Source organism: Falco peregrinus, chromosome 1 (genome assembly GCF_023634155.1).
Source record: "Falco peregrinus isolate bFalPer1 chromosome 1, bFalPer1.pri, whole genome shotgun sequence".
NCBI classification, from domain to species: Eukaryota; Metazoa; Chordata; class Aves; order Falconiformes; family Falconidae; genus Falco; species Falco peregrinus.
Genome location: NC_073721.1, coordinates 47,609,812 through 47,636,702, shown reverse-complemented (window position 1 = coordinate 47,636,702; position 26,891 = coordinate 47,609,812). Strand labels below are relative to the sequence as shown.

The following is a 26,891-nucleotide window of genomic DNA, read 5'->3' as shown; positions in this document are numbered from 1 at the left end:
CCGCGCGCCGCTGGCGTCCCAACATGGCGGCGGCGGGCGGCAGCGGGCGGCTGGCGCTGCTGGCCCTGCTGCTGGCGGCGGCGGCGGCGGCGCGGCTCTACCGGGCGGGGGAGGACCCGCTGACCGTGCTGGCGGCCGGCTCGGTGCGGCAGGCGCTGCTCAACTCCTCGGCCGCCTGGGTGGTGCAGTTCTACAGCTCGTCCTGCGGCCACTGCATCGCCTTCGCCCCCACCTGGCGGGCCCTGGCGGGGGACGTCAAAGGTGAGGCGCCGCCGCCGCCCCCCCCGCGGCGGGCTCAGGCCGGTCCCTGGTCCCCGGGGAGCGCTCACCGCCGCCGCCCGGCTCTCCACAGCAGCCCTCCGGCGTGGGGCCGGGCTGCCGCGGGCCTGGCCCGCCGCCCTCCGCCCCCGCGGCCTCCCCTGGTCCACCGGGCCGCGGCCGTCGGGCTCCGCGTCAGTGCCGGAACCAGAGCCTCGTCGTGCCTCGGCACACGTGCTTGGTCACCCGCGGGGTGCTCGGCAGCATCAGAACCCCGGCACCCGTGGGTGGAGGTGGCGGCAGGGCCTCGGCTGGCCCCGGCGCCCATGGGTGGCACTGGGGCCTCGGCTGGCCCCGGCGCCCGTGGATGGCACTGGGGCCTCGGCTGGCCCCGGCGCCCGTGGATGGCACTGGGGCCTCGGCTGGCCCCGGCGCCCATGGGTGACAGTGGGGCCTCGGCTGGCCCCGGTGCCCATGGGTGACGGTGGGGCCTCGGCTGGCCCCGGTGCCCATGGGTGATGGTGGGGCCTCGGCTGGCCCCGGTGCCCGTGGGCGGTGATGGTGGGGCCTCGGCTGGCCCCGGTGCCTGTGGGCGGTGGTGGCGGGGCCTCAGCTCGCCCCGGCGCCCGTGGGTGGCACTGGGGCCTCGGCTCGCCCCGGCGCCCGTGGGTGACGGCGGGCCCTTGGCGCGCCCTGGCACCCATGAGCACCGTGGTACTGTGCCACTTGTGGCCATGCTGTGCCTGGGCTGCAGTGGATGAGCATCATCCCTCTTCTCACTTCTCTGGTGCCAGTGTGGCCCACAGGGCGCCACGAAGCGTGGGTGATAGTAGCCGGTCCCCAAATTAAAGGTTTCATAGGAATGCAGGGATAAACCATCACTGCCTCGCACGTGCAGCGATCCAGCTGCGGGTTTACGCACGGGAGTCTCTGCTTGCAGCGGGAGTGGATGTGCTGAGAGAGGTATGTTTAGACTAAACTCTTTGAGGTGAGATCTTTATCTCCAGAATGTTTTGTAAAGAAACTAGCCTGTTCTAGAAGCTAAATGAAAAATAAATATTGCAGTACTGGAGAGGCCGGTGCATGTTTTTGATTTATATCTTGCAAATTCAGTGTAGTGTGAATGGACTAGAAGAGCAAAAAGGATCACCAGGAGAGAATACAAAAATCAAGTGAAGTGAGAGTCAGATTTTCAGGTTTATCAAATAGTGACAAAAAGAAATGATGACCTCCGCTGTTTATGCTGAGGGAGACCTGCCTTGCTGTGACAGCCTGCACCGTTTTCTTGGCGGGTGCTGAAGTGTTTTACTCTTGTTTGTAGATCTAAGGTAAGGAAGTAAACAGGCCCCGCGGGTGTCAGGCAAATTCAATACCTGTGGTGGGGAGAAGAGCTGAGGTCAAATTTGTAGGAAATGTTTTGCTTAATATAGTGGTGTAAAAGCTTTTAAACTACTCTAAATTTAGCATTTCACCCAAGAGACATTTCTAGGATGGAGACAGCAGTTCTAATACATTCACATGGTTTCAGTTTGAGAGGGAGTGAGGAGCTCTGGCTTTTCTCTGGCAGCCTTTTATGTGAAAAGTATTAATAACAAGAAATGCAGGTGCAGCATTAGGTATACGTGGGTTTAGATAAACGGAAATGGAGACCTACCCAAAAATAGGTCCCGATGAACTTGTCACACGCTGAGGGTTGCTGACTGACGAGCAGAAACTCAGAACTGAGAAACACAGAGCAGTAATGGTTTCAGAGCGTTTCAAAGGCCTCTTACTTGCATCGGGTTTTTTGTTTATAAAAGCAGTAGCTTTTTTCTGTTTTCTTTGCGTAACATTTTCACCTTCTGATTTGATTTGCTTGTGGCCAAAGTAGTATTAGATTTTCTTCTTTCTTGAAGAAAAGTAAGAAACAAGTAGGTGTTTGAACACTGCAGTGAAGATCATGAAGAGTCTGAACTGTCTAGAGCTTTTGTCAAAATAAGACAGGGACATGTTTATATATAACTACAGCAGCGTGATACCTTTGTAGGCAGTATGTTTTTGTAACTTGTAATGACTTCTTCAAATATGTATTTTCTTTCTCATCTGCAGTCATGGTAACTGCAAATGATGTTACGCACTTGTATTACTATAATTAGCTAAAGGCTTATTCTTTAATCCATTGAGTCTTTATGAAGACTTTCCTTTAAAAAGTGGATTTTTATGTTTGTGAACATTGGCACTACCAGCAAATGCAATTGGCTTCTGGTGTTATTTGTCAGCAAAATGTTTTTATTTAAAAGTTGGAATTAATGGATTTTAGTAGGAGACTGAGAACAGTCACACTTTTTGTTGGTAGCTTCATCCAAAAAAAAAACCACCCCTAAACTGTTTGAACCACTTAAGCTGTCTCAGCATTTATTTTCCAAAAACATGTATTCATCTACTGGGATATTACAGCTGTCTTTGAGGATGCAGATTCATCTACATTGGAGGGCTCCTAGATCACTGTGTTGTATTTGCTAATTTGATACGTAGTCCAGTTAAATCAGTACAACTACTTTGTCCATGAAAGGTCTGTTCTAATATACTTAATTTTTATTTCATTTTTCATTAGTTAAATCTTGGCAATATTGTCATTGCAAACTTCATAGCAGAACATAATCCTCCTGAAAAATAGGAGTGGTGCTTGCTTTTGTGTAATGTATGTTTTGAATTTGGTACTCTCTCTTCTTTCGGAACAGGCTTTAAGCTTGGAGTCATTGCTGCTGCATTCCTAATCACACATTTAGTCTTATTACAGTGGTGTCCAGAGTGGCCATTATAGTTAATTATACTTTTTCTGTCTTAAAAGATGATTGAATCTATCCACCTAAGTGCCTGTAGGTGTGCATTATGTGTAGTAATTTTCTGTGTGGAAGTAACAAACCCTTGGAAATCCCATATACAACAAATGCTGAATTATATGCAGAAGCAATCCACTCCTCTGGATGTTCCAAATCTAGCAGTAATGATTTCCTTCTAGAAATTGTTCTTTCTTTGGTGGGGAACTGCAGAAACCTTGTCATTATTCAGGAAGCAGCGTGTAACCAAGTAATGCACAGGGAGAGGTTCCTTGTATGCATCTCTCATCTCCCTGACTGAAACTTCATAATGGGAAATAACACATGGCATTGCATCTACCTGCTAGAGGGAATACACGAGGTTTATCAAAGAAAGTATCTTCCTTGTAATACGCTGTGACTGCTATGTCGGTATTCTTTAGCATTTCCTAAGTGGGAGGTTTGACCAACCTGCTGGATTTCCAGTTTGTCGGATACATTCATGTCACTCATTGGAACTTGTTTAACATAAACAGGAAATAGTGTTGGTTAGTACGGTATTACTCATCTACCCCTTTCGAATAGTTTGTGAGTTAGTATTTAAAAAATACTAATGCTCATTTAAAATTCATCAGCATTTAAAAAACAATCCAGGCTACAGTGCCACTGTAAACTTACGCATTCTAGGCTGTGTGCTCCGGCAACTTTCACATCCTTTAGAAAGGAAAAACTCCTTTTTAAGCAGAAGCAAATGCTAAGCAGCACACATCCCAGCTGGTGCTCTTTAACCCAAGTATTTAGCTAGAGATGGGTTTGCATTGTTGTGAGTAGGCTATTTGCATTAGGTTCATAGTGCTTCTATTCATTGTATGGAGGAGGATCAAGACAGGTGGAAAAAAAGAGGAGGAGTGGTGAAAGTTGAATGAGATAGATACCCAGAAGCCAAACTTTTTTTTTTTTTCTATTTTGCATTTTATTTGATGAAATAGACTGTTGTATCTTTTGTGCTCCTGTGAATACGTGCCCATCTGCTCTAGCATGCTTGTAGTTACTCCTGGTGCCTGTTCAGCTGTTGGCATGTTCAGTGCAACTGAAATTCTCCATGAGCGCCCCATCCTCCTCCAAAGACAAATAAAGGTCAAGCTAAATTTCAAAAACAGCTAGGCATGCAGCTGTCAATCAGATCTTGAACTTGATGAAGCTTTCATGCTCTTTGCTATAAAAGCAAGTTTAATTTTAGTGCTTTTTACATTTTATTGATACTTGGGAATTGTGGTATACCTTCAAATTCTGCCCACAGCTGTTTTGATTTAGCTTAGCTTTAAAAAGTAACTGTCTAAGGAGTCTTTTGGAGCGGTTCTTCCTTAAAGTGATTGCTGCAGTGGAGCATGGCTCAAAAAGATAAGTTCCTAGCAAAATGAGAAGGAAAAAGCTATAAATGAGGTGAAACCTTTTATTGAAGTTATATAAGCATATTTATAGAAATACTTGAACTCTTGTGGTTATTGCTATGAAACATTTATAAAGGAAACTTACAGTGATGTTCAAACCCAACTATTTAGCACTCTGGTTAAAACTCAGATATTTTTTTGAGGTATATCTAATGTATTCCTGAACAGTACTAAAAGATAAAGACAGCTTTCAGTAGACAATATGTTAGTCTTGGGTTATGTGCAATTCTGGAGACCTCTGAGAAAATTATAAGTTCGGTAAATAGTGAGTCCTTGTTAGAACAGCTATAATACGAGATGATGCATCAAATTTATGGGTTTGTAATTGACAACCATGTGGATGAGTAACTGTTAGATTAATTTTATTCAGTTATATATATTCTGCATGCTTTATTTTATGAGCTTAGCTAATGGGAAAAGCTAGGGAATACAGTCCGGTAAGTTGTAAGCGTTGGGTTGGCTCCTCTTTCATCTTCCTGGAGTCAATAAAACGTCTTCGGCTCTGGAACTGCTACATGGTATGTTGGGTTGCTTCTTATTTAGGTATATTGAAAAGACTGATGCAGCTAAAGAAAACAGGGAGGTTTTAGTTATTTTAAAAATCAGTAGACTGTATTACACTTGAGGGTAGAAATGAATAGCAAATGAGGATCGACCGAGGTCTTGATTTTTATGCCATTGGAATCTAACGGAGTTCAGCTGTTGATTTCCATGGGAAGCAGGGTAATCCATCAGCTGGGATCCACAATCTGCTGAAAATTGAAAGATATCTTTGTTTTCAGACTGGGAATCTGCAATTAGAGTTGGTGTGCTGGATTGTGGGGAAGAGGAGAACTATGAGACGTGCAAAGAATATGGTATTCACTATTACCCAACTTTTAGGGTAAGTGGCATATTATATTGCCTTAGGTAAATGATGCATGCTTTATAGTAATTAAAGCTGTAAGTAAGATGCTTGCACCGTGTTACATGTGACTAGCTGTTCTTTAGCTGGACTTCTACTTGGCTTTTGCTGAGAAAACTGCAGACTTGATAAAAGATTAATTTGAGTTCTTGATGAATGCAGTAGCTGATGCAGTTATTTATAGCAGTAATTTAGTCCTCAGTTCTGAATCTGAAAAAATTCTTATTGAAAGAAGATACCATTCTAGAAAGTACTATGTTGTTACATTTATGTAACACCTAGTTTTAATATATTCATTAGATAATAACAATTTGTATAAATGTTTTTCAAATTCAGGTGTTCATGATTATTAGTTGGTCTGTGGAAGTAAAGGTAATGCACTGAAATTGTGTCATGAAATCAGTTGATTTCATGACCAATTAAAAATATACCTTTGATTGACTCCACTATTTTTCTAATTAATGTCGTACTTTGTTTAAACTGGCTTTTAAAAAAGGGATCTTGTGTTTGTTGAAAGTATCTATCATTGTTCATTTTCAGGTCTTAAGTGCAATTTTTAACTTCTCTGTCTTTGTCAATCTGTATAATCACATTATTAGCCATAATATGAGCTGAATGTGATGGGTGGAGAGGATTGAGGAAACTTTTCACTGTAGAATTTTTGATGTTCTACCCTGATAGAAAGAACAGGGTTTTTTTATATCTCTAAAGTTTTGGGTGTAAATTGGAGTGCACTGTCGACATTGAATCTTTATTTTATTGTTTATAGCAGAAGACAGTCAAGCTCCATAATATATCCTGTTTAACCACTGGAGGGAGTTAAGAAAATGTGAATAGCTTTCTAAGTATAATCGCAGTCAGTAGTACTGGTTTGATAATCAGGTAATTTGTGTTTGGGTTAATGTTTGCAGTGGTGGATCGATATACAGTATTGAATTATGCATTATGGTACTTTTCCTCTAAAAGTTGGCTTTATTGTATATATATATATATATGAAGAGTTTTGAGTGGTACATGTGAGCTACCATCATGTAGTTGAGAAGCAGGTGTTCGGAACTCATAGGCTAAGAGAGAGACCTGTCTTCTGAACAGGTAGATAAAAATGTTTTGTAATTAGAAATTGAAAGCCATTTTTGTTCCTAAACTGAGCTTTTGTCTGATACAGTGAGTTATTTTCAAAGCAATAATACTTTTTTTTTTTTCTCCCACATAGTACTTCAAAGCATTTACAAAGCAGTTTACTACTGGAGAAAATTACAAAGGTAAGAATATCCTACTGTAAGAAATCCTCAAAGCAGTTATTCTATCAGCCAGGAATGTGTCACACAATAAGCACAATCCCTTTGCTTGTCAATTAGTTTAGACAGCTAGAGAGGAGATGGACACTAAATGGCTCTTTAAGATATGGTATTACAAGTACTGTATGAAAATGCAATGTCAGGCAGAATTGTAGACAGGCAAAACATTTGTTCAAGAACTTAGGACTTACATTCCTCATCTTTTTGAAATGTAGTTCTTAACTTTCACAAATGGCTAGATAATTTTTTTTAAATTGCCTTTTTCTACCACACATCTCATCAGCGTGAGATCCAATTTGCTCAATCCTGACTCTGGTGCTTTTTGATCTGTCAGCCACTTTCCAGGCATCCTGAATCTCACTGGGAGAACCCCTATTCAGATGCTGACTAACTGAAAACAGGCTTATCCTGTGTGTCTGACAGGATCACAGCTTGAGGTGGTTTGTCTGGGGACAAAAGTAATGTTGTCTTTTTCAATGGATTAACATTTAAAAGGCCAGAGGTCAGAAGAGAGACCACCTGCACCATTAACCCTTAATGTAGAAGCAGACTGCAGTTGTACCTGCTACTTTTTGGCATGTGAGAGTTGCTGCTTTTTACTTCTTTTAAAGTAAATAAAATATTCCCACACTTCATTTATTTCCTCATATTGTTAACCTGGTTTTGTAACCTCAGCTGGCAGGTTTGGTAACAATGGTACACCTCTGCAGTTTTTAATGTATGATTAATATCTTTATTGCAAAAAAGCTACTGAAATTGCCCACACCAACTACTGTGAAAATGAGCACATATCTCTAATGAAGCATTTTTTGAAGGGAAAATCAGCAAGGCAGGCAGATGGTTAGATTTGGAAAAGTCTTGAGGTTTTATTAATTTTGGGGTGGACTGACAGCTTTTACATATGATCTCATCTCCATGTTAAAATGAAATTCTACTACTAAATCTTTAGTCCCTGCTCTTCAGCCAAGTAGTAGCCTGGTTTTTACATCCAAACTTAAAACAAAAACCTGACACAGAAAAGCATGACATTGTATGAAAACCTGTACGTGAGGCATTTTTTTCCCAGTTTTCTGAAGTGTTCTAATTTTTTGTAACCTGTACTCAGCAGGAGCAGATCGAGAGCTGCAAACAGTTCGTCAGATGATGATTGACTTCTTACAGAACCATTCCCAAGAGTTGAGACCGCCTGCTTGCCCACCATTGGATCCAGTTTCGTATGTTCCTTGTTTAAAATACAGCTGCTCTATGCTTATTATGTTAAATAAAATGTAGAAGGTCCTATTAAAGACAAAGTAAGCATTTTTTCTTACCAGTTTGCTATGAGATTGTAAAAGGAAATTCCATCGATAACAGTGGGTGTCTTGCATTCTACCTATGCTAAATAGCTTTTCTTTTCTTAAAAGGTCCAGTGATATTACTTCTCTTTTTGACAAGAACAGCCATCATTATACTGCCATTGTGTTTGAAAGTAATAACTCTTACGTTGGACGAGAGGTAATGTATGACCTATGAATGAATGTTATTGTAACAGAGCTAAATTTTGTTACTTAGCCAAACAACAAATTTTCTGATTATAGGACTGAATTAAGGGGTCGTAAAGGGCAGGTCGTGCATATTTGAGATATCACAAAGTCAAGAGATTATACAAGGCTGTTGTATGTAGACACACAGAGCAACTTGCTTACAAATGAATGTGATGTCATGTTATCTTTTTCCATTCACATTTTAATAGAAGATTAATTCATCAATTTCATTGTTGCCACAATTCTTTTTTCTCTCAAGATTTGGAAGATTACAACAAAAAATGCTGTCAGATTATGTTAATGTTTTGTTACTGCTAGAGAACAGTTCATAACATTCATTTTTCTGGGCAGCTTTTGTGATTTCAACTGTTTATAATAATTACATGCTCTGGTTCTCTTTCTTCACATATAGGTTTTAGGAAATCACATTCTAAACTAAGGTGATAGCATAACATTACTTTGATAGCTCTGAGGCACTGAGGAAGTGGAAGTCTTTGGTTTTTTGCTTCCCCCACCCCCCCAATAAAATATTTGATTTGGCATCATTTCACCACCTAATGAGCCTGCTGTTAGCTTAGACAACTGTTACTTTTCTCTTCCTGCCAAGATCTAGGATAAGTAAAGAAAATAAATTGCATAATTATCTAGGCATAATCTGTGTAGAAACATCCAATGTCTGTGAAATGTTTCTAATTAGATTTGATGCTGAGATGGCCCAGTTGCATAAGTGGAGGTGAGTGTGCTGCCAAAAGTGAGAATCACTTTGAGAAGCAGGCTGCTTCCAAACATTTGTTTTCTGGAAGCTGCTGTGTCGATACAAGTGGGCATTACTGAAGAGAAGAAATGTGATGATTATAAAGTTCCTCAGCTTTTTATCACACTTGCTTTAATTTTATTCCCTGCTGTTTTAGGGAAAGACCGAGTGTCATCTGATTAACAGAAAGTGGAGTCTGCTTTCCGAAAAAATAATATTTAGTGAAATAGAAAATAACATTGTTTTCAAGTTTACAGTATAAGACAATATGGACAAAGCTAATGGAAGTTACAATGGCTGAAGAAAGGAAGGCCATGAGTTTATCACTAACGAAAGGAAGATTGTCTTAACTTACAAGTTTGAAAGTGAGGGAAAACGTAGCAAAGATAATATTCACCTGAAAGGGAAAGGTGTAGTGGAAACTGAAAACTAACAGCAGGAAAAAGATAGAGAAGAGGCAGGGAGGGGTAAAAGAATGAGAAGTAGAAATGTAGGAAGAGGTGGAAGCATGGAAGGCTTTGTAGGTAAGAATAAAACATTTGAAATGGTAGTGTAAGAGCATAGGCTAATGGAAGGATGTGAGGACTGTGGCTGTTAGAGTGGCAAAAGAGGATGCCTTTAACAGTGGGATCTTGAATGATTTAAGAAGGGAAGAAAGGAGTGTTTAAGCTTTTTTTTTTTTTGAAGGGCAAATTTTCATTATTTTTATCTGAGTCATCATATTTTTAGGTGCAGCTTTGGCTGTAGCTGGCAAAGAACTTTGGTAGTTGAGTCCTGGCAGATCTTTGAGATGTCCTGATATTAGCACTCTTCTGCCTCCTCCACCCTTTGCTGAATGTTACACTTTGCAAAGAAATCAGTGCCCGCTCTTAGCCGCTCTAGTGCGAAAGCCTAGCATTGTGTTTAAACAGCTGATGAAGATTGGTTTGAGCTCAGATGCTGGACTGTGAACTGAAACTCTTGAGATATAGGCACCTATGCTTATATGGAGTATCTGCTCCGGGGTTGGTAAACAAAAACAGCTGAACAGACAGCTGGGTGCTGTGACACCGCAGACTACACAGCTTGATTTGGCAGGGCTTGCCAGGCAAAACCTTAGCTCCTGTGGAGCCCTTAATTGTTTTCTAAGTCATTGACATCTAGGACTTCGACATCAGAATACCATAAAGTCGTGGGACCAATGTTTCTTCACTACCTGAAAATTTGCCTTTGGACTCTTAGATATATAACATGAAGCATAAACCGGTTGGTGCCTGTGGAATATCCTCTGGGCTATTTTGAGCTTTATGAGGACATTTTATCATTCATTCTCATGTTTTCTTCAGATGTTAGACTTCAAAAGGCAAAGATTCAGATAGACCAAGGGAAAAATGGAAGATAGGAGTAATAATTTCCAGGGAAGAATAAATCATCTTTAACTGAAATTGTTAGTGTCCACAGAATACTCATAGATGTACTTCCTTGGTGAACAGCTTAATGATACCCTTAAAGGATGATGCACCTCACCTATTTATGTGTCTTGTCCTACAGGATTGGATATTCCTCGAACAATGCATAATTCATGTCATCTTTTCATTACCCAGGTTATCTTAGACTTGATCCAGTATGAAAACATCATTGTAAAGAGAGCATTGAATTTTGATAAGCCCTTTCTTGAGAAACTTGGTATTAGCTCAGTCCCTTCATGCTATCTGATGCATCCAAATGGGTCCCATGGATTAATTAACATGTAAGTAGTTATGTGTCTGAGGAAAAAGAGGAGGTTCACTTAAGCTATAAAAACAGTTTCCATAGCTTCCTTTCATACAAAGCAATTTACTCTGTCACCTTCTTTTACATATAGATAATGATATGGCATGTAATCAATACATTGTACTGGCTGAAGTTGTGCATTACCTGTATTAATAATGAGGCCTAATACTGCTTTTGCTTACAACTGTTCCCTGTTTATGGCTTTAACCTATTACTGTGATACTTCTGAAAGGAAAACACTTTAGAAGTGGAAAAAAAATTAAGGAAGCATCAAAGTTCTCAAAAACCCCTTGCTTCTAAGTTAAAATTCTTGTTCCATGTGAACATTGCCTGTGTAAGGCAAACTGAGATTTTTGATGAACGTGTTATGTTCTTATTTTGAATGGAATTTTAAGCCACTAATCCAAATGATTGTTATTACTATTCCTAAACTGAACATTATGTCATTTCCCTTTGTATCAAAACATAACATGCTTCACTAGAGCTATAAAACATAAACCAAAGTGAATATCTTATTTTACAAATATACTAATTTACTTTGGTTATTCACTTAATCTGAGATTAAAAGTAATCTTTACTTTGTCCATTTATATGCAGTTTGAAGCCTCTACGGTCTTTCTTTTCCTCGTATTTAAAGTCACTGCCAGGTGTAAGAAAAAAACTTCTTCTGCCGCTTCAGCTACCCGCTCAAGAAAACAAAGAGGAGAGTACAGAAGTCAAGGTGTGGAAAGAGTTCGATAAGTGAGTGATAACCTTGATTTTCAGATCAATTCTTGGTTGTTAAAATTTGCTTGCAGTTTTTTCTTGCCGCATGGGAAGCTGTGCTGTCATTTATTACCAAATTCTAGTGCAGTTCAAAATTTTACTTCGTTCCATCCCAGATGATGCACCTTGAGTTGAATTAGGCTGATCACTACTGAATCTGCATTCTTCCGCTGAGTAAAATTTAAGGCGTTTGTGCTTAATACTGGAGAAATTATGGCATCAAAGTTGAGAGCAAAGCTTTCAGCTGTTGCTTCAACTTCATCCATTTTTCGGTATAGTCAAGTAACACCTGTAAATTAGTTCAGTTCCAGCATCAAGATTACAACTTCTTTACAACTGTGAGCTGTGTTTCAGACAATTCAGAGGTGAAATTATCAAGGGCTGCCAGTATTTTGTTTTTAACAGCAACCGTCGGCACTGCTATGGAAGGAATGTTTTTCTCCAAAAGTACTGTTAAATATGCAATTGAATTAAAAATACCAAGGACTTATTACCCATTACCTGAAGTATCTAGATCACCAATTTGAATTGTTGGAAAACTTCAGCAAGTAATCACTGTCCCTGAAAAAATAAATGGTAAAATAACAAGCTCTAACACTTACGTAGAAAATGAGAATTCCCTGTATGTGTAATACTGAAGCAGCGCCCACTAAAAAGTGCTTGTCAAATGCAAGTATAATAGGAAATACTAAAGTCACTGTAAAAGATGTTTATCATACCAAATCCAGTAAGGTTTATCTTCACCCTCTTTCCCTCTTTGTCTGTTTGAGAAAAGGATGCAAAGGCTTTGCAGAGAGCTAATCCCTCAGCATCTTTAGATGGAAAAGATGCAGGACTGAGTGCTTTCATTTTGTGCTTATTTGCCTTTCATAGACACTATTAGTGTCATCTTCTTTCAATTACTATTATAAAATACTTTATATGAAACATTCTGTTACCAAAACAACTTTAGTTAAATTGAGCTGCTTTCCAGCAAGACAAAATCTTGTTGATATGAATCTCCAGTCCAAGTATCTTCCAAATAGGATCCTTTGGGAGAACCTCATGCATTCATATGGATGTCTCTTTATTTAAGAAACTTGAAGCAGAATTTTGCTGGTTTTTAGAATTTAAGTGAGTACATTAATAATTAAGGAGATAAAATTCAGAATAAGTCTGCAGTTTGAGTTAAGAATATAGATTATTCTGTACTTTAATACGTTATTTCCTGCATGTTATTTAGGAGATGGGGGCAGCCAGTTTCTTGAATGATTTTTTTAAATTATTTTTGGAAATAATAGTGTTGCTGAAGTCTTAGGGGAAGTGTTAACTCTACTATGTGAACTTCTGTTTGTTCAGTTACATTGCTGTGTCATACTGTCTGAAGTCTGTACTCTAAAAGCGTTGAAAGTAGAGTGATTTACTCGATGCATTTGTACTTGTGTTTTGTTGTAAAGGTGTTCAGTGGTGAGGAGGAATTCTTAAAATCATTTGTTTTACATGTTTTACTTGTACCTGTCGTAAGGTACCTAATTCTGTTTTAAGAGCTGTTGTGATTAAAATTGACTGCTAAACTTGTACGCAAAGAACCTACAGTAAAACTGCTGCATTCGGGATGCCTATTAGCACGCCTAATTCAATCACAGATATTGAATGTCTGAGTAGAGGTTGGTTTTTATGATTTCTAGATACAGTTCTTTCCAACATGGACATTTTTCAGTCTTGCTTGCACTCCTGCTCTGTGTATAATGTGCTGTTGTTCAAGAAAAGTCTCCCTTTTTTCATAGCATGTAATTTTGCTGTTTGTGGTCAGTCCTGAGGAGAAGCTATAATTTCTTTACACTGGCTATTTCCTTGCTGACAATGTCAGGGCTATAATTTCGTTACAAGGTAAAGCTGGCTGGCAAGAAAAAAGTTTAGTCAAATATAAAAAAATCCTGTGTGTGTGGTTATGCTTCATTTGTCTAAACTCTGAACAAAATGACACAAAATTACTCTTTTAAAAGAGTATGGTGAAACTCATTAGACTTGACATTCACCATACTGAGCACCTGAAGTAACTGCTGTGTCTTCCCATACTGGTGTAGGATATACTGCAATCATTGTAGAGTGGCAAATGTTGAGGTTTTAATGACACCTACTATATATCAATTTTACCTTTATGACTGGTGAGAAAATGAGCGAAAGAAACCTGCCACTTGATAACATTATATATGTGTGTTTCAGATCTAAGCTGTACATGGCTGACCTTGAATCGGGATTGCATTACCTGCTCAGGGTAGAGCTTGCTACGCACAAGACACTTGAGGGAGCTGAGCTAAAGACCTTCAAGGATTTTGTTACTGTCTCTGCCAAGGTATACACTTCTAGTCTTTGATTATTTGTAAGAATAAAGTGGTTCTAACATAAAATTTATTATGTGACATAAGTCTCTCAAAATGTCTTTCACAATGTTTAAATATATGCTTCCTCACTAGCTTAAAAAATAGTTTTGTGGGTTTCTTTAAATGTTACTTTTGAGTTATTTATCCCATTCTGACATACCTGTAGGGCTGAGATGCATTTTAATTTAATCTTAGAGGGCTCGAAATTAAATAAAGCTTAAGTAGTCTGCAGCATATTGAACAAACCCTGTAAATATAGTCCATTTATCAGATTTTCAGGGTAAGTAGCTATTGTAACTGAGTGGGATTAAAAAACCCTTTGTTTTTCATTCTTGACTTTCGAATTTTGTTAATGCATACTTGATAAATGGTGTTCTATTTAGAGATATTTGTAACTTCTGTCTAAACTTTGAATATAATTGAGGTATTGAGTTTAACTGAGTATTTCAAAATAATTGAGGTAATGAATATAATTGAGTATTTAAAAAATAAAGATGTTTACACATTACATTTGAGTGAAAGGACAATATATGTAATATAATGTGATTTGACTTGAACAAATTGGAATAATATAACTTTGTCAACCTACTGAAATGACCAATGTCTGTTTATATTTACTTACTGAGCAGCTAACACATTGTTTTATTTTAAAGAAAGTGAATCAATAGCTATTTAAGGGAATAATAAGGCCTATATGAACATTTCCAGATATCTGGGTTTATCTGAAAATCAGACAGACAGTTTCTTGCCCCCGCCACAGCCATCAGAGGCCAGAAATCTCTAGCTGGCCTCATTTCTTTAAGAAAGTGTAGTGGTAATCTTTCCATCATATTATCCCTAAAACATCCTCTGTTCTTGCTGATGGCTCGTGGCCAGCTGATGTCATTTGCTTCCCTGGCTATTAGTGCATAAATGGAGAATGCTCTCTTTTAGTTGCACGCTCATCTCCAGACTGCCATTACCCAAGTGGGGACTGCTGTCCATTTTCTTGTCACGTAACACTTTCCTCATAGTTCTCATTCATGATTCTCAGCTGTTTCTGTTAGGAAACTTTTTATACTACCCTCCTGTTTAACAGCATTTATAGTGATGATAAATCCAAAGTCACAGAGGTCTCTGGTTCCCTGCTTGGCAAATTTTCCTTGTTGTAGAATTAGTTTAAAAAAACCTAAAAATCAAAAACTGGCGATCAATACAGAAGTCCATTGTTTTTTGAATCCTCAACGAGACCAATGCCCACCTGAGATACTGTGCAACTGTGGCCTTTTAGATAGTAATGTGTGATATTCTGGGGGTCCTAGAGCAGTAAATGTAATTATAGTATGCAGTCAGTAGTTCAGAGGAGTGCTGGTTTTTTGCAGACTATTTAAGAGTTGTCTTCGAATTCAAACAATGCCCAGGGCCCCTGGCGTTAGCTGCTGTACAATTAGCAAAAGGCAGTTCCTACCTGTTACATTTGCATGGTATCAATTAAGCAGTCTAGAGTTAGAGATACTATCAATAGTTGGACAAAGGCTGCAGAATGACTAGCATATGTATAGCATGTTATGTCATAAATTGCTTTATGTATTTAATGTAACAGATACAGGGACTTTATTTCCCCATCTGTTGAAATGCTGCTCCCTCTGGAAGAGTACTTAGAGGATGGTATGCATACTCTACTTAATTCTACAGTAATTAGAACCATCATTAAAGCAAAATACTACATCTACTTAAGGAAGTCACTATTTCCAAATCACTTTGGGAATCACTATTACACATATGAAAAGGAAAATGCTCTTCTAGATGACCAACTTCTAGATTTACAGAAATCTGAACAAAAGTTTTATAAGAACTAATTTTTGTGATCAGTCTTTGTGATCAGTCTTTGAAGAGTGAGAATGATTTCAGCCTTAAGTCTTATGCTTCATTCTGAACAGAATTACCTTAATGTGAAATTCTGTGTAATCTGTCAAAAGTTCTTCTGTAGCATTTCTGCCTCCTATTGAGTAGCTTCATTTTACTGGTTAACATTTTGTGTGTGCAATTTATTAAATTTTGTAGCAAAAGTTAGTGTGAGCTGGCTTTTTATTGAAAGCAGAACAAGTAATTACTTTGCTCATAATAAAAGAATCTGAAGAAAAGACAGGAAAAGCACATCTAGATAAAAAATAAGTGTCTTGCTGATGATGAGACCTGTGCTTTAAAATATGGGTATTTTTTCTACTTTCCCATTTTGTGTTTTTTTCCTCCCCTCAGCTTTTTCCTGGCCGTCAGCCTGTGGTAAAGTTGTTAGAGACCTTGCAAGAGTGGCTGGTGAGCCTTCCATTAGACAAAATCCCTTATGATGCTATCCTAGATCTGGTCAACAACAAAATGCGGGTAAGCTGTTACTAGTTCCCAGCATAAAATACAGCATTAGTAAAGGATAAGATTCTATATAAATCTAAGACATCACTTACTGATGGTCCCTCCAGTCATAATGGAGTTATAAGAAGGTTAAAATGAAAATAAAGTGAAATCATTACCAGAAGAAAAATCCACATGAAGGAATTGAGGGAATTGAAATAACAATCCTGTTTCAGTTTTATAATGAGCAAGCAATTGCAAACATACACGTGTTCCCTAACATCAGCTTCAAACTATGCAAGATTCCCAGCAGGTATTTTTGAGTTGCTCTGCCTGCTGTCAGCAGGATTCTTTTGAAGGTCAGAGTTGAAGTGATGGGAAATCTACTCACTGAAATGGGCGTTATTCCTGAAGAGTTTCCCCAAATACTCTTCAATTTCCTGGCATAGTAAAGGAATCCCATCTCACTTTGGTGATGCGAAGCACCATGATAGGACCACCTGTGTACAGAAGTTAGTATGGATCCTTCTTCCCATGAAATGGGATTGCTATCTGAGAAGTGGAAACCTCCTGTGTGTTTTAGGAAGCAGAGAGAGAAGTCTCAGAAATGAAAATCTTGCACTGGATTTTAAATACAATGAACAAGTAGTGGCCTTGGTTTAAGAAGAAATAATAATGAATTCTACATCTTAGCCTGTTAAGACTTTGCTGCTGTAAGTCATGTAAATCTTGCTGAGTAATATGGAATTTTTAATGTGCCCAGGGAAACTGTAGCTCTGTCAGAGTTTACGGTAGTATTTTTGTGTGTGTGTGTGTTGTGTACATACTGTGCTTAAAAAAACCTGTACAAGTTAAGCTACTTAATGTATTCTGTCAGGCTAATGAGACGTGTGATGTGCATTTTAGTAGGTTTGACATCAGTTGTACGTTGTATATCATGTGATGTGTTTGCAAGAGGGATGAGTTTTACAATGGTGCATCAGAGTATCTCAGACTTAAGGATTGTTGTAAGTTTAATGAATTCATTAGCAACAAGTGCCTCTATAGAGTAAGTGACTCTATAGAATCATTTGCTATAGCCTTGGTTCATCTCAGTTTCAAGGTAGGATCAACTGTGACTGCTGATATGTTCAGTAGTGCATTTAGGTCCCAAACCTGCATATATCTTAACTATTTTTACTTTTTTTTTCCCCAGATTTCTGGGATATTCCTCACTAAGAAAGTTCAGTGGGTCGGATGTCAGGGTACAAGACCAGAGCTGAGAGGTTATACCTGTTCCCTTTGGAAGCTGTTTCATACCCTAACTGTTCAAGCTGCACTGCAACCAAAAGCTTTGATAAATACAGGTAAGCAGCAAAGTGAGGCACTTGACGAGGCAAATACTTGCAGCAGTTCTGCTGTGCCATAGGAAAATGGCAAAAAGATGAGAGCAGGGTTTTTGTGCGTGTGTGTGTAAATATTTCAACGAATAAATTGGTGGATAGTGGCTTTCGAGGCTCAGCTTTCAGGCTAGTGCCAGCAGGGGTCAGAGCATAGCTGTACTGCAGCCGCAAGGCTTTCAAAGCAAGCTGTCCATTTGTCCTTGTTCAGAAATGTGGTAAATAAAGTATGTAGCCCTAAAGACGTGTGCAGTAAAGCAGAAAAAGGAGAGAGTTTCAAACAAAGAAATTCTGAACTGTGTGAAAAGGGATGAAGGTAATTCGGATTACCTGAGGTTGCACTGCTAATTTAATTTGAGAATAATGAGGTTTACCCATACAGTTTACTGGCTATAAAAGATGTGCAACCATTAGCCAATCCTCCTGTAACGTTATTTCTTAAATGCTATGACTTAAATGTTATGACTGTTTGGGGTGTTTTTTTCAGCCGAATGTAACTAGTGTTCATTAATCTCTGCAGTGATATACTACTTGGCAAGCACTCTGTAAAATTGCTTATTTTTTGACTTGCAGCATTTTGTGAAGCAGAGTGTTAATATTCTCGTGATGGTTCCTATTTAAGGAACGTGCTGGATATATAATCTATTTTCCTTGCACAATGGAAATAGAATTACTGATGCTAAAATACTGGCCTTTGTATGGGTTTATTCTTGCCCGGACAGTGCTTTGTTTGGTTATAGTTCTATTTCATTTTCATTTAAAGCCTTTTTAATGTCTTTTCCAAGGAATTTAAGAATTCCAGATGGACTGTTACTAGATGATAAAACTCAGAAATTTGCATTTCGACAGTTGCTGAGTATATAAAAAATTAATTTATTATTTCAAATTATGGATACATATATTTGTTCAGCATTACTTGCAATCACAGCAAAAATCTCTCAGTTCTCTAATATTGAATCTCCTGCAGAACAGGGATTTTTTTGGATGGCTAATAATCCTCTTGATTTTTGTTTCTCTCTTTTTTTGAGTCTTGTTTTGTTTGTTACTCATGGGACAGTAGGTTGAATCCCTTTCATTTAGTACTGTTCTCTGCCTGGTGAATTTGAGGGGGTTTTGCACTGAATGATGTCTTAGCTGTTCACCAGGATCATGCATAAGTTAAATTTGCCCTTTTGTCCCAGTTGCCAAAAGTGTACTAATTAAATGTAAAAATGTTCTTAATGTTTAACTCTACAGAATTACATCTTAAATTGTTCCCATGTTTCAAGCATGAGGTCTAGTCAGTCTGAAGTTAAAAATACATTGTAAAACCTGAAAACTCTTTGGCACACTTAACCATCGATTTAAATCGGGACAGATATGTGATGATCACTTCTTATGGCGAAAGAATTGGGTCAGTCTGAGACCGTCGGATTATGTCTTGGGAGGTTTTCCTCTCCTTATTGCTTGTTTAAATCCCATCTACTAAAAAGCATGATGTACTCCCTAATCCTTCCCACCACAGGTAGGGTTTTATGGTTCTTGTCCACTTTAAAGATTAGGGTTACCCTGAATTGCAGTAGTTTGGGAGGAAAGAGAAAAGGGGGATTACACGATGATACATGGCAGATGTTAATAGAAGATTCATCTCTGAGCTGATAAAAGAAAAACAAAATGAGCCATTTTGCAATTGTTTTCTTTTTAAAGCAGCTGTATTTTTCTTGATAGTTTCCTTTGCTGGCGGAGTCTGGCAGCCAGCGTGAACTTGCTATAGCTTTCTTGATACAGTGGTTTTATTGGTTTCTATTTGACACATTTTAATGTTGAATGGTGTAATTTGAACCTGCAGTGGGATCAGCGTGAGGGAATCCAAAGGAACTCTGAACAGAACTGCTCACATCCAAGGATATATAAAATCATTGGAGAAATCTAGTCCCGAGCATGCTTAATTATATGAAATGTGGTTTTAGGTAATAGGATCTATTGGCATGAATAAGACAGGCTTGTGGATTTGCTGAATTTGAAAGACCTCCCCAGAAAATGAATTTTCAAGAGTGTAACCTTACACAGGAGAAGAGATACAATTAAATTTGTGTATGAATCTCTCATGCTCTCTGAAGAGGTTATTTGCTAGTAGTTACTTCTGTTGTGTATGTTGTTTGGGTTTTTTCTAAATATGTATTTTAGTATATGTGGTAAAACTGTTTTGCCCGAATTCATTTCAACTTTCCAAAATTATTTTTCAGCCTTTCTTTTAATACTGTAATTTAATCTGCTTTAATCTCATATCTTTCATTTATACATGCCTATTCAATCACAGATATTGAATGTCTGGCTAGAGATTGATTGCTTTTTATAATTTCTTTTTGGCTTTAAAGGCTTCCTTTTTGCTGCCATATTTAAGAATATCATGTTGTTTAAATTAAAGGTGTTTATGACAGTCTTCATGCGTTTCTTGTATACATGACTTAGAAGTACCATGATGGTTTTGAATAGGTTTTGTTGAGGATTTTTTTCCCCAAAAAACAATGCATATATAGAGGGCGTATGTGCTACCAAAGAGTTTGTTACTACTAGAACAGGACAGCGAGCAAAGTACTGTAACCCTTTACCACAGAACCTACAAAACCTGCATTGTAAATAACTCGTGGTAGAGGTGTTCAGCTGCAGGAGTCAGTAATTTAATCAATCTGCATCATAAAATGTGTGTTGTTTGACAAGCGCGTGTTTGTGGTGACGTATAGTACATTTGTAAATACGTTTTGGCATAATTTACTAGGTCAATTAAGCATGAATCAGAAGACCTGTGAGACGGAGATGAAATGATTTGATTTCAACACATTATATCAGGTTTTCAAGCCACTTGCAGATGTAGGGACTACCTGCAGTCACAGTAAAGGCCCAGGACAGAGTTCTCAGTCCATGAAGACCTTAACTTACTTCTGAATAAAATTACTCTTTTGCATTATCTTTAGTATAAAAGTGTGAATGTTAGAGACAGAATAATGTGTTTGTGTTTATTTTAGGAGGAATTCCTGAGTTTCTCTTCAAAGTTCAAATATTGCTAAGTAGCTATTATGTGTTTGCATTCAGTGCCTGCCAAAAAAGCCATAGAACTAAAAACTGTAATGAGATTCTGGTAGTCTGTAATACCTCAGAGTTATGGAGTGACAAACAGGTATCACAGGCACCTTGTGAAATACTTATCAGGGGCATTTTGACTCTGGGTTTTTCAGTAGTGAGTTCACTCTAACTTTAGTGCCTGTGGATAAACGGTGAATGCATAACAGAAATACTCATTTAGTTATTGGGCAAGATGTAGGAGTTGTTCTACTTCCAGAAGAACTGTATGAAGTATAGACAGCGTAGTCTTGGCATGTTTTAACAATTTCAAAATGTTCTCTTGATAATGGGCTTTTGGAAAAAGAAAATAATAATCAATGTCTGATTTTCATTTAGCTAAGTTTGTTCCCCCCTCAGATTGTAAGATATTCTTTGAAAGGAGAAATTTTACTGTAAGGAACACTTGACCTTTAACTCTTTATCTTAACATGTTGTTCAGGGTAACTTTGAACGCAGTTGTATAGGCTGGATGTGTTGGTATGTATCGGTATAAATAGCTACTTCGCATTTTTAATAACCCTGTTGCTCACCTAGCATTTTTTGAGCTTCATTGCGTTTGAAATCATTCCCCTGTAGGTGTGCCTGATATCCCAGACAACCTTTCAAAAGGCTGTGTTTTGAAACGTACTGTTGGATATCACTTTAAACTCTACATTATTTATTGACAAGTAATTTGGTTTCTAAATGTCTCACCTCAACTACTTCGTGACAATATTATATATGTATTTTGTTGGGGAGGGGTATTTCTTCTAAGAACTGTGTGAAGTTTTTAATCCCTCTCTTTGTGGCTTACTGAGATCTAGGTTCTGTATGATGGCACATGTGCTATGGATATCTTTGAATTAGAAAAGTGGCTACTTTCTTATCTCTAAGGTGGAGGTGTAAATTTGCGTGGAACCAGAAGGTACCACCATTTCCTTTTTCCTGCAGTTCACTTTTACATGTGTTAAAGTGTATGTTGAAGCTGTTTGTCTAGATGGTGCTAAATGCATCTACCTTCTGTCTTCCTAGGTCTTGAAGACAGTCCCCAAACAGTACTTCAGATCATGCGAAGATACATTCAGCACTTTTTTGGGTGCAGGGCTTGTGCTCAGCATTTTGAAGAAATGGCTAAAGAGTCCATGGATTCCATTAAAACCTTGGACGAGGCTGTTCTCTGGCTCTGGGAGAAACACAACGTAGTCAACAACAGGCTCGCAGGTATGGAAGCCCATGCTTGGGAAAACCCACCAAAGGTAGCTGTGTCTGAAAAACAAGGCTACAGCGTTTTATACAGCGTGGTTTATAATTGAACAGGGAGATGCAAACAAGGCTCCGTAATATGAATTTAGAACAACCGTCTAAAGCAACTGTTGTTCCTGCTTTTGACATTTTTTTTCATGAAATACTGACTTCAAAAGGCTGACTCCGTATTTACATCAGCATACAAGAAAAGATACTACTTGTGTATAGAGCAAAATCTGGAGCATCCCAATCAGCTATAACTAAAGACTATCATGTTAACTTTGAGTGAGAAACACACGCTTGCGATATAACTGCGTTACTAAAGGATAGTGTCTTTTAGGATATATAACGAAAAAACTTGTTCATTCTCAAAGATACTGTTTCTTCTGAGATTTCGCCTGTTTCTTGATGGGAGTGTCTTTCTGCTGTACAAATCAAAGCCTTTTCAAAAACGAGCAATAAAGTTCAGCTACTTATCAGTGGATAAAAATACTTAAACATCTTTCTGTAGCAGTTTAAATAGATGTGAAATCCTGTCTTCATTTTGTTCTGGAGCTATGCTGTATAGAAAATAATGATAATTGAACCAGAGATTTTCTCAGGATAAAAGAGCGTAAACTATTAGCAGATCAGCAGCTGTATAAAATAAAATTACTGAATGAAGAAAATCTGTTCCCCTGCTAGATTGCTATGTTTTCAGTTAGACTAAAAGTACCGTTAGAATACTGGTTGTTTTTAATCCGTTCTGTTATGGGGATATCAAGTAACTAAAGCACTAAAGAAAATTGGTTTCTCTTTGCACTAAATCCCTGTCTGCTGTTATGGATCTGTGTAATGTAACATTAGTTACAATTTAAATATGCTATATTGTGTTTATATTATTGTTATGCTGAATTCCCAAATTTTATGAAGTATTAAATACTGTTGTGAGTATAAACAGTTTTCCCCTTTTCTCCAAGCAGAAAAATAGTAAATTCTGAGATATTTAATAAAAACATCCCCTAATGGTTGTTACTATTGCCAGGTTGAACACAGGAAAAGGTAGTCCTGTTGACTCGAACTTGCTAAGTAGTGGAGCAATATACTTATTTAGAACATTAAGTTATTGGAAAACTCACATGGATATTGATTTAGATGATGCAACAGCCAGCTAAAATACCCTTTTAGTAAGAAGTATAAACGTACTGGAATAAATAATAATGTTAAATTACGCTTTTTAAGTTTGCTAAAATTTCTCTTTGGGACAGTGATAGATTTTAAACCTTAAAAGCTGCATCTGTGTTTCTGGTAATATATATAGCTTTCAATGAGAAATGATCTTTGACTGGTCAATGAAAACACCTTGGCACAGCCTTCAAGTGTGGGTCACGAGATTGTTCTATATGGTTCTGCCCTATTTAATTCTTTCCTGTTGCTGTAGAATGTACAGAATTTATAGCGTTCTTCTCTTTGGCAGGAAAGCATGAAGTACAGTAAGCTTTCTGTCTGTAATCTTACCATAAGATGTTTTGTTTCTGCTTTCTCTACTGAAACAAATTGATTACTGAGTATTTAAGATATCTGAAATGCAAATTGCTCTCTTACTTCTGAATATCAAGGAGACAAATATTTTCAAGGATCCTTTGCATCCCTAAACATGATTTTGCTCAAAATCATGGGGGAGTTTTCTGCCTTTAAAAAGGATAATAAAAAATAATAAAATAAAAATCTATTTCTGAAATACTTTAAGCATTAGTGTACTAATAAAAATCAGCTAAATAAACTAGTTGTTTTGGTTTTTTTTACCAGGTAGAGATTTTTGTTGTAAAAATAATTTTCGTCCACATTTTAAAATGTTGGGGTTTAGAGCAAAGTGCAACAGTAGCTGTAGCATTCGGCTCTTTGCCATCAAGACAGAAAGGTGGCCAGAGCTATGGGCAGCTGAAATGTTAAAATTGGATCTAGTTGAAGACAACATTATATATATATATATATATATATATATATATATAAAATGCTAACAAGCAAGCTGAAAAATAAATCTTAAATACGGTAATGGTTTTAAAGTACTGAAAATAGTTTTCTATAGTAATAGTGCAAGCTGTGAAAAAGCAAGCTTAGAATAGAATGGTTCATAATACAGAAACACTAAAAAAATCTGCAACTCTTCGGCCTTGAAGCTTCTTGCTGCAAACCAGGCTTCAGGATTAAAAGAGTACTGAGTGCAAAAGAGCAGTTTGTTTTGAACCATAATTCAAATTAACCCCTGAAAGGCCCAGATGGTGAGGTTTTCGTGCCTTCTAAAACCATAGCAATTGCAGTATCTTGTATTAGAATTCGAACACTACAGCTTTTACTGAGAGAAAAGGAAAATAATTACGATTTAGCATGTGTGTTTTGGAAGAGGAAGTGATACTTTGGAACGTAATTGATGCATCCATAAGGAAATTTAAGAGTTTCCAAATTTGTTCATGATTGTCTTCAGTTTAATAAAAACATTATTGCGTTGTGGGCTTTTTTTGCCAGTCTCACTATTTATAAGTGGAAAGTACTCTCTGTGGTTTCCAGTGAAGTGTCTGATGGTTCAGCTTTCCTAGTTCGTTCACTTCTGATATTTTTATTTTTTTCTCCTCCCAATTAGGTGATTTGACTGAAGATCCAAAATTTCCCAAAGTTCAGTGGCCAACTCCAGATATTTGTCCTGCATGTCATGAAGAAATTAAAGGATTACACAGCTGGAATGAAGCCCAAGTTTTACAGTTCATGAAGTATCACTATAAAAGTGAAAATATTCTGTATAAATACACTGAAAGCCAGACTGACTCCAGTGAAACTGAACAGGGAGATACAAGAGACGTGAAAGACAAAAGCCTGCTGAAGAAACCGAGTGGAAACAGAGAGAATAAGGTCCAGGATAAAGAAAACATACTAGATTCAGAATCTAAGGTGTTAAATAAGCTAATAGCAAATCACGGACCTGTCAAAGATAGCGGCAAAGGTGCAGGTGGATCAGCTAACATTAAAGAGGCGAAGCAAGCTGTGTCTTTCTTGGGGATTGGATTTTCAAACATAGACATGAGTCTGTGTGTCATCCTGTATGTAGCATCATCCTTATTTTTAATGATAATGTACTTTTTCTTCCGAATGAGATCTAAACGGTGGAAAGTGAAGTATTACCGTCCATCTGTATAGAAGTTTAAATTGGAAACAAAGTTTTCATTGTACATGGCTGTTCAGTACCAGATACAGCTTTAATATTTATGATCAGGGATTTTATATACAGTATTCCTTGTTTCAAAACCCAAGTAATTTCACAAGTGTTCTAGCTTAATGTATGGAGCTCACTGTAAGTACCCTAACCTTTAACTGAGGCACACAGTGCTATCATAAAATGTCCACTGAAGGAAGCATTGCATTTTTCAGTTAAGATTTTTCCGTGACTTACCACCTACATCCTTTACTCATTTTCAGAGTAAACATTGCATTATGCAATCAACTGTGCCTGCTTTAGAAGGAAATTGGATATTGTTTTGTGTACTTCCAGTCAGGGTCTTGGGTTTTATTTTAATTTATCTGGAGCTGATTTTACCTGCCAGAGTACTGAACGGTTATGCTGTTACCTTGGCTGCTTCATTTGGGGAAGCAAGAATTCTGATATTTTTTTCAGGAAACAAGAGTTCTATTCTGATTAAATCAATTCTAAACCTATGTGACTTTCTGAAACGTTATTTACACTGCATATTTGAAGTAGAAAGCACTACATGTTCAAGTAAGTCTTGCATTCCATTGTGTGTTCCAGCCTAGGATGTGTATGTCTCTCTTAGGACGATAGTTTTGGGGCAGTTTGTATCTCAACAAGCAGCCTGATTCTGATTGCTAACACTGTTGTCTAACTAATGGAGTTTAGACGTAAGCAAGGACAGGCTTGGACCTGGTGCTTTACTTGCTCCTGTATTGGATGTGTTAATGGAGTGTTAGATAACTCGCCTTACGCATTTGTGACCCAGAAAAGTAGCTGAGTAATTAATTGTGTTATCCAGGTGGAAGCCAATTCTGGTGAACTCTAGTAAAGCAAAACAGTGCTTTTAGTGGACAGTGAGATGTGCAGCAGCATGCCAGACACATTTACAGATCTGGAAAATACTAAGTTTCTTACGATGTTGGATAACTCCATTACAATATATCTTCTTGTAAGGTGGGCTAAACACTTCACTTGGTATTTCCAGTTCTGAGCTCACCTGGAGTATCCCGTGCTAGCTGTAAGGTTGTCTGTACAGTACTCGGGAGAAGAGCCCATTTCTCTTGCCCTTCTGCTGGAGTGCTCCTCTGTTTGGGTCAAGAAGGGTTTAAGTAACGCTTGAGTCCGAGCGCCGCTCCATTCTGGGACGCGGCAGCAGTTAGTTGCCTTCACAGGGCTGGCTGGGGTCCTGGCTGGCAGCAACTGGAAGAAACCACGAAGAGTTATAAAATTACCGTTCAGAGTAGGAGTTCCTTTGTGATCCTAGCTGTGGGGGATAACTCACGTCCTGGATAGTGAAGTTTATAATCCTATCCAATGTAATTGAGCATGTTCTAGTTATCCATTACCTAATCTTTAGTTAATCCTAATAGGTTTTGGCCTCAATGTTTTCTTGTGGCAGTGAGTTCTACAGATTACTTATGTTATATAAAAAGGCTTTTCCTTTCAATTCTACATTTGCAACTTTTAATTTAATTGAGCGTTTGCTAGCTCTTCTATTACATGAGAAGGAATAAATAGTCCCTGGCCAATTCATTGTATTTGTACTGTTAGTGTGCCCTGCTCTTATTTCCATGATAAACCCTAGCATAACAAGTTTAAAGCCTAGCAACAAGAGTGGTCTAAAAGCACAAAAACTCAAGAGGGATATTTTTTCATAATAAAGTTTTGTTTGTTCACAAAACTGAGTGTTTCTGACATGAGTTTCTTCCGCTTCCAATTGGAATAACAAAATCGAGCTCCAAAGATTTGTTGTCCCTCATTCCTTATTTTAT

General features: G+C 38.2%; 1 protein-coding gene across 2 annotated transcripts; it reads left to right on the top strand.

Annotated features, from left to right (window-relative positions):
* QSOX2 (quiescin sulfhydryl oxidase 2) lies at positions 1-25,586 on the top strand. 2 transcript variants are annotated; one of them, XM_055812665.1, is made up of 12 exons: positions 1-261; positions 5,290-5,390; positions 6,625-6,673; positions 7,818-7,923; positions 8,113-8,203; positions 10,570-10,715; positions 11,336-11,479; positions 13,709-13,838; positions 16,105-16,227; positions 17,390-17,540; positions 21,687-21,875; positions 24,520-25,586. In XM_055812665.1, the coding sequence occupies exons 1-12, from the start codon at positions 24-26 to the stop codon at positions 25,068-25,070; spliced, it is 2,019 nt and encodes a 672-aa protein (XP_055668640.1). In that variant the 5' UTR covers positions 1-23; the 3' UTR covers positions 25,071-25,586. The 2 variants fall into 2 exon arrangements, with proteins under 2 accessions (XP_055668640.1, XP_055668631.1); XM_055812656.1 differs by having other exon boundaries at positions 7,815-7,923.
* Positions 25,587-26,891: the final 1,305 nt, after the last annotated feature.

Coding starts and splice junctions, on each gene's coding strand:
- QSOX2 (XM_055812656.1), top strand. CDS start 24: ATGGCGGCGGCGGGCGGCAGCGGGCGGCTGGCGCTGCTGGCCCTGCTG. Junction 16,228..17,389: donor TGGTCAACAACAAAATGCGG/GTAAGCTGTTAC, acceptor TTTTTTCCCCAG/ATTTCTGGGATATTCCTCAC. Junction 17,541..21,686: donor AAAAGCTTTGATAAATACAG/GTAAGCAGCAAA, acceptor CTGTCTTCCTAG/GTCTTGAAGACAGTCCCCAA.